The 13,231-nt window shown below is 48.7% G+C and overlaps 8 protein-coding genes across 8 annotated transcripts; 5 read left to right on the top strand and 3 right to left on the bottom strand.

The window, feature by feature from the left end:
* Window positions 1–180: 180 nt before the first annotated feature.
* On the top strand, window positions 181–1,704 carry N7518_006125 (ankyrin repeat domain-containing protein; the record flags this gene model as incomplete). The annotated part of the gene is made up of 1 exon (XM_057187052.1): window positions 181–1,704. One exon carries the CDS (start codon window positions 181–183, stop codon window positions 1,702–1,704), a length of 1,524 nt encoding a protein of 507 aa, XP_057038755.1.
* Window positions 1,705–3,345: 1,641 nt separating this feature from the next.
* Window positions 3,346–3,545, top strand: N7518_006124 (uncharacterized protein; the record flags this gene model as incomplete). The annotated part of the gene is given in 2 exon segments (XM_057187051.1): window positions 3,346–3,442; window positions 3,454–3,545. 2 exon segments carry the CDS (start codon window positions 3,346–3,348, stop codon window positions 3,543–3,545), a joined length of 189 nt encoding a protein of 62 aa, XP_057038754.1.
* Window positions 3,546–3,559: 14 nt separating this feature from the next.
* On the top strand, window positions 3,560–4,301 carry N7518_006123 (superoxide dismutase; the record flags this gene model as incomplete). Its single annotated transcript, XM_057187050.1, has 3 exons — window positions 3,560–3,598; window positions 3,653–4,129; window positions 4,194–4,301. The coding sequence occupies 3 exons, from the start codon at window positions 3,560–3,562 to the stop codon at window positions 4,299–4,301; spliced, it is 624 nt and encodes a 207-aa protein (XP_057038753.1).
* A 118-nt stretch (window positions 4,302–4,419) lies between these two features.
* N7518_006122 (uncharacterized protein) lies at window positions 4,420–4,995 on the bottom strand (the record flags this gene model as incomplete). The annotated part of the gene is made up of 2 exons (XM_057187049.1): window positions 4,420–4,651; window positions 4,712–4,995. 2 exons carry the CDS (start codon window positions 4,993–4,995, stop codon window positions 4,420–4,422), a joined length of 516 nt encoding a protein of 171 aa, XP_057038752.1.
* Window positions 4,996–5,455: 460 nt separating this feature from the next.
* Window positions 5,456–7,123, top strand: N7518_006121 (TPR domain protein; the record flags this gene model as incomplete). Its single annotated transcript, XM_057187048.1, has 1 exon — window positions 5,456–7,123. One exon carries the CDS (start codon window positions 5,456–5,458, stop codon window positions 7,121–7,123), a length of 1,668 nt encoding a protein of 555 aa, XP_057038751.1.
* Window positions 7,124–7,797: 674 nt separating this feature from the next.
* Window positions 7,798–8,969, bottom strand: N7518_006120 (uncharacterized protein; the record flags this gene model as incomplete). The annotated part of the gene is made up of 2 exons (XM_057187047.1): window positions 7,798–8,855; window positions 8,912–8,969. 2 exons carry the CDS (start codon window positions 8,967–8,969, stop codon window positions 7,798–7,800), a joined length of 1,116 nt encoding a protein of 371 aa, XP_057038750.1.
* An 811-nt stretch (window positions 8,970–9,780) lies between these two features.
* N7518_006119 (uncharacterized protein) lies at window positions 9,781–10,353 on the top strand (the record flags this gene model as incomplete). Its single annotated transcript, XM_057187046.1, has 1 exon — window positions 9,781–10,353. The coding sequence occupies one exon, from the start codon at window positions 9,781–9,783 to the stop codon at window positions 10,351–10,353; it is 573 nt and encodes a 190-aa protein (XP_057038749.1).
* Window positions 10,354–10,839: 486 nt separating this feature from the next.
* N7518_006118 (uncharacterized protein) lies at window positions 10,840–12,817 on the bottom strand (the record flags this gene model as incomplete). The annotated part of the gene is made up of 10 exons (XM_057187045.1): window positions 10,840–10,975; window positions 11,035–11,137; window positions 11,202–11,485; window positions 11,539–11,622; window positions 11,681–11,857; window positions 11,913–11,996; window positions 12,061–12,224; window positions 12,293–12,417; window positions 12,465–12,542; window positions 12,610–12,817. 10 exons carry the CDS (start codon window positions 12,815–12,817, stop codon window positions 10,840–10,842), a joined length of 1,443 nt encoding a protein of 480 aa, XP_057038748.1.
* Between the last annotated feature and the right edge of the window lie 414 nt (window positions 12,818–13,231).

Below are 13,231 nucleotides of genomic sequence, written 5' to 3'. Positions count from 1 at the left end.
GCACTTTTCATATCCAGGGGAACGAAATTCTAGAATCGGAAGAGACCGCCCTCCACGACACAGATGGCACTCGACTCTACGAGACCTGGGACTGTGGTCTTCTAGACAGCATAATCCGTCTCAATGACGTTCCCAGGCTGAAGCAATATCTCACTGTCTACGAATGCCTGAATCTTTATAATGAAGATGATTTCTGCTACGACCCGCTGTGTATCGCAGCGGAGGCAGAGCACTGATGTTCTCCGTGTCCTCGTGGATCACTACTACAAGACTAGTTTAACGAAGAAACCGCTCCATCGAAGGAAACACTCATTGCTGAGCGCAGCATGCAGCGGGCAGCATCTTCAGACGACACAGCTTATCCTAGATATGCAGCCTGCGCCAGATTCCGTCGATTTCAATCAATCGGACCGTGATAAAGCGCTGCTGGCGGCTGCAAGGACTCTGACGTATTTGTCTCCGGAAGGTCGCGGATCTGAGACGCCCATTGATCTCGATCAATGGAGGAGCGGTTTAATTGCCCGTGGCGAGAAATTGATAAGCTTGCTCCTCGATAGCGGTGCGTCTGCTCAAGCGGTTGAACTCCCCACCAATGACGTTGAATGGGCGTCTAGGATACTCTCTGGTGGTAATGCAGTCAAAGATGATAGTGATGAAAGCAAACCACTACAATCATTTGGTACAGTGCTTGGTCTAGCCTCCTCTAGAGCCAGCTCTGCGTTGGTGAAAAGACTCATTGACCAAGGGCCCAATATACACGCTAAGGAGCAGTTCCAGCAGAACCATTCATCCCACTCTTGGTATGATATGAGAATGCCATGGAGTGTTACTTCACTTCATATTAGCAGCATGTATTGGAATACGAAGGCACTTCGAACGCTTCTTGACCACTGGGGAAGTGATATTACAGAATCCCTATCCTGTCGCGATAGTAATGGACGTCTGCCTCTTCACTGGGCAGCCGTGGGCCCAGGTTCGGATGAATGCTGGCTTTCTGACGTTCATGTCAAAGATCGAATCATCGATACCCTGAAGCTACTCCTAGCTGGTAGTGATATCAATGCGCGGGACAATCAGGGCGAAAACGCGTTGCACCATGCAATAAGAGGGCACGCATGCTGCTCTGGGAGCGACCACTTTGATACAGTGGTGAAGTTCCTGCTGGAGAACGGAGCGGAAGCAGATGTAGTGGACAACAATGGCCAAACTGTGCTACACAAGCTTGCAGCCAATTGCAAAGCTGGCGATCCCATTGACGTCCATCTGATGGATATTCTTCTATCACACGGTGTCGACATCAACCAACAGGACAAGGATGGGCGTACTGTATTGCATCTTATGGCCAGGAATCTACGACAAGTCCAGGCGACCAAATTTCTGATAAGCAGAGGCGTGGATGTCAATCATACAGACTCCAGAGGAAATACAGCCTTGCACCATTGTCTGTACGTGGGACATATTTTAGACAGGCATGGATGTGTGATACCCACATCCGCTGATGAGAGAGAAGCGCTGGATGAGATGCGTGTTGTCTTGCTGGGGGCAGGGGGTGATATTGTGATGGATCAGCCCAATGTACGAGGCGAAACGCCACGGCAGCTGCAGTTTAAGAGACTGGAAAACTGGCGGCGGGCTAATTTCCCAGAGCTGTTCCCAAAGCCGGCGGGAAGGGGAGGAGGACCTAGGAATATTATCGAGAACTAGAAGAACCTAGTGGATTCTAGAACAAACAGGATTGCAGATCCGAACGATTTTCAAAGACCTGGCGAAGTCGTTGGTCGATAGAATTTGATGTAAACAAACCACCTTGAGATTGGTGAGAAAGTGAATATATTCAGAGTTGCTCTTGTGATATCAGCCATACTCTATAAGAAACGAGGGATTATCGGATGATCAAAAACATGTCGTCCGCACTGAAGTACAGCAATACCTAGCCACCCTTCGTCAGATCAAATCGGACACTATTGTTGGCCTTTCGGGGATTGTTTCAGCCCTATCAAGTGAGGAATGATCTTGCTCAGTATAATATCATTGTCGATCCTCAAACACTGAAAATAAAGGCTGTTATTGACTAGGAGTATGCTGGATTCTTTCATGGGCACTTTGGCCTTTCTACGAAAGACGAGGTCCCTCAACAGCGCTGGATGGTAAACATGACGATTATGCAGAATAGCTGCAGTTTATGGAGGCTGTCTGAGTAGCTAGATGCAAATGATATTGAATATGATTCTGGAACAAATATTGAAGTTAAGATAGTAGTCGATTGAGTCTTCGTTTGAATAGAATCATGATCTAACAATTACAGACTCTTTCGCGCATGCGAAACGGCCAAGATTCTCCAATTTTAAGGTAATATGTGCGTGAAGGTACTGTTCTATCAAGTCTCAGGTGTCATGACCGTGGATTGACCCAAATAGGAATAGTACCTGGTGCGCAGGTGGCTGGGTGGCTGGGAACCTTCCCGATTCGGTGCCTTCCCTTTTGGGAAAAATCGTCAACAACCCAACTACCCGTTTGCCTTAAGCCACTGGGAAGGTATAAATACCCCCCTGCCCCCTCCCACTTCCATCCTTTTTTCTTTCTTCTTCACACCACTCTGGGTCCGCACTACACCTCGTTCCTGGAGTGGTCTTAATTTTTTTTACCATGGTCTTTGCAAGTATCAGGTTAGGTTGTGGCACGAAACATGTTTGAGGAGGTAACAATGCTCTACCAGTCACGTACTCCGACTGACCTCTGTGGATACGGACTGTCCAGCTGCTGCTTGCATCGACCATCTCGAGCTCTGTCTTGTGGGTATCAGGTTAGGTTGTGGCACGAAGCACGTCTGAGGAGGTAACAATGCTCTACCAGTCACGTACTCCGACTGACCTCTGTGGAAACAGACTGTCCAGCTGCTGCCCGCATTGCATTGTTCATTAGGAGCTCTGTTTCATCTCCGACCCAATTTTTGGAACCTATCACAGAGATAGCTCTCTGTTGTCTTGTGAAGATTTTTCTGAGGACACTTTGTTTAAGGTTCCTTCAGGTTCCACATCTTGCTGGCCTATCATTTTCTTTATGCTTCATTCTTATCTGTCTTTCTGTATACTGTTGACTGTTCTACAATGCATGCTGTCCAACCTTGACTCTATTTCTGTTTAGTGTAAATGATATCTTTGTTCAAGGCCACTTTGAGCATAGAGACCCAGTTTCCCCGGCTAGTTCCTCTGTCTCTCTTTGTAAACGAGGAAGATCATTGTATGAGATAACACAGATACCAGGTGGTGGATTAGACCTGCTTTATGTAATTCCGGGAATACTCTGCGAGGGCCAACTGAGCAGGTTAGAGCAACTTTGAGAGAAATGTGCTCAATCCAACTCATCCCAATTGCCGTCCCCATCCACCGGTGGGTATCCACCTTGGTGGCCTCCCGAGGTCTTGACATATGCTTACTATCACGTCACTTCTAGAGAGGGGCATCCACAGGGACCTTGGTGGTTTATCTATCGCCTACATTTCTACTCTCCATTCTCACTCTTCTCTACACTCAACACACACATAATCTACAATTCCACAATGTCTCACACTCTACCTGCTCTCCCCTACGCCTACGATGTAAGAACCACCCGATCATGAATCTCGAATCTCTTCCATGCTAACAATAAACAGGCGTTGGAGCCCGTCATCTCCAAGCAGATAATGGAGCTGCACCACCAGAAGCACCACCAGGCATACGTCAACAACCTTAACGCAGCACTCTCCGCTCAAGCCTCAGCAGCTTCAGCAGATGATGTCCCAACCTTGATCGCATTGCAACAGAAACTCCGCTTCAACGGCGGTGGCCACATCAACCACTCCCTGTTCTGGAAGAACCTGACTCCTCCCGGCACTCCTGGGAATGACCTCGGCGGCGCCCCCGCTCTGAGCGAGGCCATCGCCTCTCGCTGGGGCTCGCATGAAGCGTTTGTTAAGGCTTTTGGTGCGGAGCTGCTCGGTCTTCAGGGGAGTGGATGGGGATGGCTTGTGAGCAAGGGTGGTGCCAAGGGTCAGCTTGAGATTGTTACGACTAAGGATCAGGATCCTATTAATGCACCTGATGTGCCTGTCTTTGGTGTCGATATGTGGGAGCATGCCTACTATCTCCAGGTATGTTTATTCTCATGCTCTACCCGTCTTGTGTGTATTTGTCTGCTAATCTGCTTGCTTGTAGTACCTGAACAACAAGGCTGGCTATGTTGATGGTATTTGGAAGATTATTCACTGGGCTGAGGCAGAGAAGCGATACAATGCTGGCGTGGAGAACCTGTTGAAGCTGTGAAGTCTATAATGAACTAAAGTTCTGAGTTTCATTTAGTTTCAATGATCAGGTACTCAAATGATTTATGATTCCAATTATGTCTATGAAGTATGTTTGTAGATTGTAGAAGCCCGTCACTTTAGTTGTAACCCACCACTCCAATCCCCAGGATCGAACCCCCCTGCTCTCTGACAGTCACCTGTCGGCCAATGACACCCTTGTCCGAGACGCCCAGGTCCAGCCTTTCGGGCAGCTCGAACTCGATCTCCATCGGATTCGCCGTGTTGCAGTTCTTGTCCTGTCCCATATTCAAACGGAACTGATGGAGCGGAGAGATGGATTGTGATGTAATAGAGAGATCGCCGAATTTCCTGATATGAACTGTCAGCATTTTTATCCGTTGAATGACTCGTGGGACAGAGTCAACTCACTCAATGCGCATATCGACATTTCGACATTCTTTGAGTGCGTGATATGTCTCTGCGTCTTGTGTCCGGAAGATTGCTCTTGTCTTGGGCGTTGTTGCATCCGTGTCGCGGAAGAAAAGAGAGTATGATGACATCGAGGCAATCGACGATGATGATGCAAATGAGGATACTGATTCTGGTGACGAGGACAATGATCTATCTGAAGTGTTCGAGCTCTGGTGAGTGCCTCGGGGGAATAGGACGGCAATGGTGCCTCCGAATGTTGGGCGGTTGGTGTCTCCACACATGGTGATCTATAAAAGTAAAGATGTTGAAATGAGATGGAATGAGATGGGATGGAAGAGGATTGATATGTATGTGACTATATTGACTGTAGGTAACAAATACAAGAGAGATGAAAGGAGGCTATCTAAATAGGATTCCCAGTAGGCCCCCAAGGTGCTCAACCTTGGAAGGTGAGAGTGATCGAGCATGACTGAGCACATTAAAGTGGATTTCCTCAAATCTGCTCATGTGGGGCAGATTGATGCCTTACTGCCTTGTTGCCTTGTTGCCTTGGGATATACTGCCTCAGGCACTTTACTCAGCTGCGAGTATTTATAAATAACCCAGTATATACTTCATTCGCTATGGGCGCTTATCCCCGTGTCACATGTGGTCAAAGTGGTTAGATATGAGTCTGGGCGAGAGCCGTGTTGGGCAACCATACCCCTCCTCCGCCACAACATACGCAACCACATCAATAAAATGGACCAGCCATCTCCCGCCGAGGACTACTATAACTTAGGCGACTACCGTCGCAATGTGAGCGCAACAAACGAAGATGCCCAACTATGGTTTAGTCGGGGCTTGATCTGGGCCTACGCCTTCAACCACGCAGAATCCATCCGATGCTTCGAAAAGGTCGTCGAATTCGACCGGACGTGCGTCATGGGATACTGGGGCATTGCCTTTGCCCTGGGGCCGAACTATAACAAGCCATGGCAGCTCTTTGACGGAGAAGATCTGTCCGCCACCACGAGCCGCGCCCATCGCGCGATCCTAGAGGCCAAGAAGCACGCTCCCACCGCGACGCCGTTGGAGAATGCTCTTATCGATGCACTGCAGCACCGGTATCCCCAAGAACAGCCCATAGAAGACTGCACGGAATGGGATAAGAACTATGCCGAGGCAATGACATCAGTGTACAATGATTACCCGGATGACCTCGACGTGACCGCGCTGTACTGCGATGCGCTGATGAACCTGACTCCATGGGGTCTGTGGGACGTGAAAACCGACGAGGTAGCGCCAGGTGCGAAAACACTGGAAGCGGAAAAGGCACTGAATCGAGTCTTCAAGCAAGCCGACTCCTATGATCATCCCGGCGTCCTGCATCTCTACATCCATTTGATGGAAATGTCGCCCATTCCTGAAATTGCCCTGCCGAAATCCAACTCTCTTCGCGGCCTTGTACCAGACGCTGGTCATCTGGAGCACATGTCGTCCCATATTGACGTCCTGTGTGGCAGTTACAAAAACGCAGTGGCGGCTAATACTTCTGCAATCTGCGCAGACGAGAAGTTCCTCGCCAACCAGCCCCTGGGCCATTTTTATAATCTTTACCGTGCGCATGATTATCACTTCAGGATTTATGCTGCTATGCTGGGCGGTCGATCGAAGGTTGCGCTTGAGTCTGGGGCCGAGCTCGCCCGGATAATCACCGAGCCTCTCCTCCGCATCCAGTCGCCGCCGATGGCGGACTGGCTGGAGGGTTTTGTCTCCGTGCAAATGCATGTATTTGTGCGCTTCGGCCGCTGGGAGGATATTATTGGTGCAGAACTGCCGGAGGATGCAGAGCTGTACTGCGTCACCACTGCTATGATGCACTATGCAAAGGGGATCGCGTTCGCTGCTACCAGTCGTGTTGTGGAAGCAGAGGAAGAGCGAGAACGGTTTCTGGGAGCGATGAAGCTTGTCCCGGCTTCGCGGACGATCTTCAATAACCGCTGCGTCGACATCCTCCGTGTCGGTGAGGCGATGTTGGATGGCGAAATTGCATATCGCCGGGGCGAATACGATACTGCCTTTTCATATCTCCGGGAAGCTGTGAGGAGAGATGATTCGTTGCCGTATGACGAGCCGTGGGGCTGGATGCAGCCGGCTAGACACGCACTTGGGGCGTTGTTGCTCGAACAGGATCGCGTCGAGGAGGCTGCAGCCGTATATGCTGCGGACCTTGGGGTTGACAGATCTCTGCCCCGTGCTTTGAGGCATCCGGCGAATGTATGGGCTTCGCATGGGTATCATGAGTGTTTGGTCAAGATGGGTCAGAAATACGAGGCGCGTGCCATGCTGCCGCGACTGAAGGCTGATTTAGCCTGGGCGGATGTGCCTATTAAATCGTCGTGTTTTTGTCGGCAGAGGACTGGATGAAATCTCTTTCCTATTTGGGAATGAATCATGTCTTTGACCTTTTGAATATTGTGTCTACCCGCAGTACCCGGAATATACGTTGTGATTCTTAATATTTACATGTAATATAGCACTATGGTGAAGCTGAGTGAGAACGTGAAATGCGGCGCAGTCAAAACTGCTGGCTACCGTGGATATTCATATCAAGTTCTATTATGCCCATGTTGGTGTGAATATGACACCGGAGCATAGTGCTTGGGGTTGATAGGATGCCAACTCAGAAACAATCCAGACGCACTATATATCTGTCACAATAGTGTTGAGATCGACAGATTCTGCTTGTCCATTGATTAGGCACCATTGTCAACTGATGTCTCCTACGCCTTACTACCTATACTACATACTATATAGAGTTTCAAAATTTACAACACACCCGGCATCTGATTGGCTACTATGAGGCCATTCCCTGTCATAGCCAATCGATCTCTTACTCTAAGTTCTGCCGAAACTGCCAGGAGAGGCTAGCGCTTCTCCTCTTCATACGATTCGCTCTACATTGGATCAAAGCGCTCTTTTGCTTCACGGAGCTCGAAGTCACAAATCAAATTCGCTCAATATCAAATCGAATCTACAAGGTCCCAGCAAACGTCCACGTGCAGATTACCTCGATACAGTGGGTGCCCCTCGGCCATGAATCAAATTCGCTCGATATCAAACCGCATCTGCAAGGTCCCAACATACGTCCACGTGATGATTGCCTCGATACGGTGAGTGCCTCTCGGCCAAGCGCTCAGAACCAGACGCGCCACCCCCCTTCCCAGCTTGGTACCCAGGAGCTCCTGATACTCCCTGGTACCGTATTCCCAGCACTGGTATTGATCGTCATCGTACCATTGCAAGCCATGACGGGGGTAAAGACAGGATTCCACGTAAGGCCAGGTGTACAAATTCTGAATGTTGACTACATAAACATGTCGGAGGGTGTCGATGTGATGGTCGTACGCGTACTGCGCCAGAGCGATCTGGGACCAGTAAGGTCCGAAGTGTCTTGTGATGTTCTCAGCGAAGATCGCGCCGTGTGCGGTGCGGTGCTGGTAAGCCGTCCAGCCCTCTCGGCTATCGTCATCCCAGGATCCATATCGCCTCAGGAAAAGGAGGCGCCAAGTATTTGCCATCGAGAGCCCGACCGATTCGAGGTCCCCCACTTCATCGGGTGGGGATCTGAACTCGTTGCGGCATACCTCGAACCTGTACTCCTCGTGCGGGTTTTCGACTATGTCTGCCATGGTGAGTGTTGATAGGCGGATTGGGCATGGGGTTGTGGCTGTGTCGGCTATCCATGCTTGGTATTGGGCCCCGATCGCGCGGTAATTGGCGACAGCAGTATCTGACTTGTAGATATCCCAGGGGTCGGACATTCTGGGCGACCTTGGAGGCCGAGAAGGACTTCCATCAATGGTTAGTCGGGGTGAGACTGAAATGAGGCTCGAGATCCATGTTGGGATCATTTGTCTCAAAGGTGTTTGAGGTGAGACTAACGCGTTTTCAGATGATTCGTTCTCGCTGCACTGTTCAGTGGACGAGTGAGAATCTGTGTCATCGCTGGCATGGTTGGCGCCCCTACCAAGAGATGCCGAGGGTGATTGGTGGCCTCCTGGGGAGTCGCTGGGCCCGTCAAGAGAGCAGTGGCGCAGGTCAAAGGCCTGGATGCTAATATTGATACCGGGTCCTTGACATAAGATCAGGGATTGCTCTAGAGCTGGTTGGTTAGCTGTCATGTCAACGTTGTCACTTTCTGATCTGCCTCACCTTGTCTGGCCTCGGCTTGGTCAGCCTCGTGTTGACTAGTAGCTAGACTCATTATCATGATGAGAGTGACGTGGACCTGTGAACATCAAGAGTACCACCTTTGAAACAGATGGAAAGAATTTCTTTTTGATCCAGCGGTGCAAGAGTGCAAGGATGCAAGGATGCAAGAGTGTAAGTAAACATTGTGTGCTCTTAACAGGTGATTGACGAAGCCCGCGTTATTCTCCCCCTCTAAGAGACTACCTTATGGTGAATGGTCTTCACGAATGCAAATGATGCAAATGAGGCATATAGAATGCAAACATGCAAACATGGTAGGTAGCGACAAAGAGGCTCTGATCTAAGAAATTTCGTTGAAAATAGTAGAAAGAACAAGGAAATAATAGCAATACACATTACTATAATCAGGTTGAATATTGAAGCTCTTAGGATGGAGCCAAAGCCACTATGCAGCAATTATCACACTATACTATGAGATTATGATGGGCTGCCATCCCAAAATCAAGCAAAGTCATACGTGGAATCCCTCTATGGCATATAACTTGACGTTATAAAGAGCAAGGAAGTATACACTGCCTACCTACTGGCCGCCTCAAAATGTCGAGTCATAATATCTATTGGCCATGAAGGTCTCGGGAAATACTGGTTATAATCATATCTAAGCTTGATGTATGTTGCCTGATTGTAGAAAAGCATAAAGATGATACTATATGGCTGTGATGAAGTGCTTAAATACCCGGTCAAGTCCTCCCCTTTCTTAAGCAGCCATCAAGATTAAAGCCCTTCTTTCCCAGCTTCGATATTCCCACTCTATTCAAACATACCTTCTTCCAAGCTCAACTTCTACAATCCCAATCCTCAACATCAACATGTGCATTGTCACTATCTGCAAAAAGGTCTACCCCCGTGGTACCTCATTCTGGCACGCGCACTTCGAGATATGCGACTATTATGCCTCAAACCTCTGTCATATCCTATTCATCTTCGAAGATTTCGTGCGTTTTCCCAGACGCCGTGAAAGTGAACCAGTCAGGTCCCGCAACTTCAACTTCCGAGAACACCTGACCTGGAACGGCGGTTCTGAATTCATCGGTCCCATCTCCAGCTTCAAGCCTTCAGTTGACGAAGTCTGGTATCTGCTACTTCTCATACTGCTCGATTACTGGTTCAACAGAGGCGAGAGAAGAGTGATCCAAAGGGACAGAGTCATCGAGAGACACCTCGACAGACTAGGACCGGGACGCATGCTAGGAGTCATACGTTCAGTGGCCTACGAAGAGGATGATGACTACTACGAAGACGAGGCGTTCTTCCACGAGGAGTATGATGAGTTCTATGAGGGTGATGAGGTCTTCTACGAGGGTGATGAGGTCTACTACCAGGATGTCGAGTACTCCCGCCAAGTAGTTGAGTACACCTACGAGCGCGTACAGTACCGTTGAGGTCAATGCGCGTGGTTGGCTGGGGAATTTAGGGCTTGGCGAAGCTTTGCCCGAATGAACATTTCTATGGATTGGTTCGTTGTGAGATGGATGCGAGTGTGTTTTATCTTGTTTACCCTCATTCTTTTGGCTATTCATTTCTTATGTCCTTTCGACTTTTATGTTCACGAGAAGCACCTGTCTTTCATTTCGATTTGATGGAGAACATTCTTTGGTTTCAGCTTGATGATAAGGGGTTTTTGATTAATGCTCAACTTAACAAATTGAATGGTCTGATCGCGCGTTACGAAACGAATGCAAAACGTTACAATAGTACGGAAAGGAGTAGTTTCAAGTAAGCAAAATTGTTAACCATTAGATCCAGATTAAATAAACAAAATATAGATAATCCAAGTAGGGGCAAATAAGACTCCTTATATCATTCCGCTTAGCAAGCTTGGTAATTGAAAGGCGTAAGCTGCTTTCAACCCCGCCATGCAAACAGACTTAGACATCTCGAATCTTCTCAAGAGCAGCATCCTGCTCCTCGGCAACTAAATCTGCAGGGATACGGTCCGGTGTCGTGTTGACAAGCAGAATCATGGGGATTACAGAGGCTCCGAGTAGGGCGAACGTCACGCAGCTTGAATCAGGTCAGTTGGCTTTTTGTCAAAAGGGACGAATTCAGATGATTGAACTTACAATCCAATCAGAGGATTAGTTTTAATCTGGGTGTTCATGCCATAGGCAATAGCTTGGCCAACAGCTTCAATGCATCTGAATGCGGCACCATTGCGGACATTTTCTGAAATTGCCATTAGCGTCCAATGCCGTGATGGACTCGGGTCCGAGTCTATGGAGTCACTTACCCTGCGAGTCGGTGGCGAAGGAAGACAAAAGCCAATACATATACGACTGGGACAGCGGACCGGTCGTCTGCACGAAGAAATATGGTAGGAACGACGAAGCGTACAGTCCATCGTCCCAATCGATGGCGCCGGGCTTATTGTGGTTGAACTTGACCTGCATAATAATGGACCACATATAGACGCCGACATTGAGGATGATGACAGTGTAGAGGCCGATCTGGGCACGACGGCGCTGGCTGAAACCCTTCATATCGAGAATGAATCCGAGGCCGAAACAGCCAATGCTGATACGCACCAAGGTTAGTTGGTGTTGATGATATGATTTCGCATGACTTACATGCAAAAGAAAGGCGAGATGAGTGACGAGAGAGCGCGAGCACGGACGGTGAAATAGGTTCCTAGATATGTAGACCAAGTACCACTTTCGAATATTAGCATTATCGCTTTTGATGGTGATAGGCAGTGACTGTCGGGCTTACCCGTAGAAAAATGACCAAAGTGCCCAGGGTGCAGAAAGAATAATAAGTTTCGAGCTCAGGGTCTTTGCAATATACTTGAATTCCATCTTGGTGGAAAGAGTTTCCGAAGTGACAATCTTTGTACCGTCAGACCGGACAACGCGTTCGAAGGGTGTGATCAACAGCGCGAATGGTAGCCTATTAAACATCATAAGCATAAGGTTGCAGGCAATTCTCTCTTATAAGAACCCACGCAAGACACTCAATGATCACAAAGGCAATAAACGTATCGGAAGTGACTCCGCCACTGACGCCTTTTTCGAAGTTCTTAGATAGGCTACATAGAGCGAAAGTATTAGTCCAAATTTCCCATTCGAGTCTTTGACTGAGGCATTACCCACTTGATTGCACCGCCGACCAATTGTCCAAGATTTCGCGAAACGATCCACAGAGCCAGATACTTCCCACGGGCGCCGGAGGGGGCAAGCGTCATGATGGCTCCAGCTTCAGCGACATACCAGCAAGCAGTCCCGATACCGCTGATAGCACCGCTCAGGATGAGGTACTAGGAGAGACTTGTTAGATCATGCAGTCACATTTCTTGTCGTTTCCATTGTCATTGCCATCGCTCACCCATTCGTTTCCAAATTTGCTGTTGCAGTAGTATGCCGAGCCTTGGATTGGGAAGGACATTGAGCCGAGAATAAGAGCCCACTTGATGCCGATTTTGTTCACAAGAGGACCTCCGATGCAGCAGACTATTCAAATTAGTATCTAAATACTCATGTTGGGCAATGAAACATACCGACTGCCAGCGTGGCATATCTAATTGAGGTCGAGATATTTGACACCCGAGTAGAGGCAAGACCACCGCCACCGAGGCCTGCAAAACATTAGCGAAAGGTCCAGGCCATTCTGTAGCCTAGCGTATAATGGTGAATCAGTCTTACCGGTAATTGCATCAGCCATTGCTGGTCCACAGAATGCTTGGATGCTCAACAGCATCATCTGTGTCAGACTATGCTGCCATACTCGCTTCCACAGCGGAACGGTGTCCTTGTAGTGCTGCATGTCAATCACAGCACCATGGCGGATGGCATTATCTGCGATAGAAGGAGCATCGTGCGAATCCGAGACAGGAGTCTTTGTGTCGGCCATTATGATAGGTTGTGCCATGACAGGGCTTTCGGGGTCTTTGATGTCAACAGAATTTCGCTTTCCATGCGTGTTGATTTATTCCCCCGACATTGATTGCAGGACCTAGTTGCTTTTTATATGTGAGCTTATCTCTTCTACCCGCAGAGACATGGATGTTCCCCTCTAGCTTCGGGGTCAATCAAGTTCCATTCGGGTCATATCAAGCCGGGTGAAGGTCCACGCGAAAGTACGCGCATTCATGGCGGCGTAATCTTTATATGGACTTCCAGTGAGCCGATATCAAATGATAACGGAACGAAAGCCGGGGCCGATAACCGCAAAAGGCTATCTCGTTATCGCCAATTTGGTAATTCCCCGCATTTGCCAAGGCCGGATTCTGGCCATCGGGGTAATCGATGGAAGGTCCACGCGATG

The sequence above is a fragment of the Penicillium psychrosexuale genome (genome assembly GCF_028828465.1).
Source record: "Penicillium psychrosexuale strain IBT 29551 chromosome Unknown utg000004l, whole genome shotgun sequence".
Lineage (NCBI taxonomy): Eukaryota > Fungi > Ascomycota > Eurotiomycetes > Eurotiales > Aspergillaceae > Penicillium > Penicillium psychrosexuale.
This window is presented reverse-complemented; position numbering and strand designations above follow the sequence as displayed.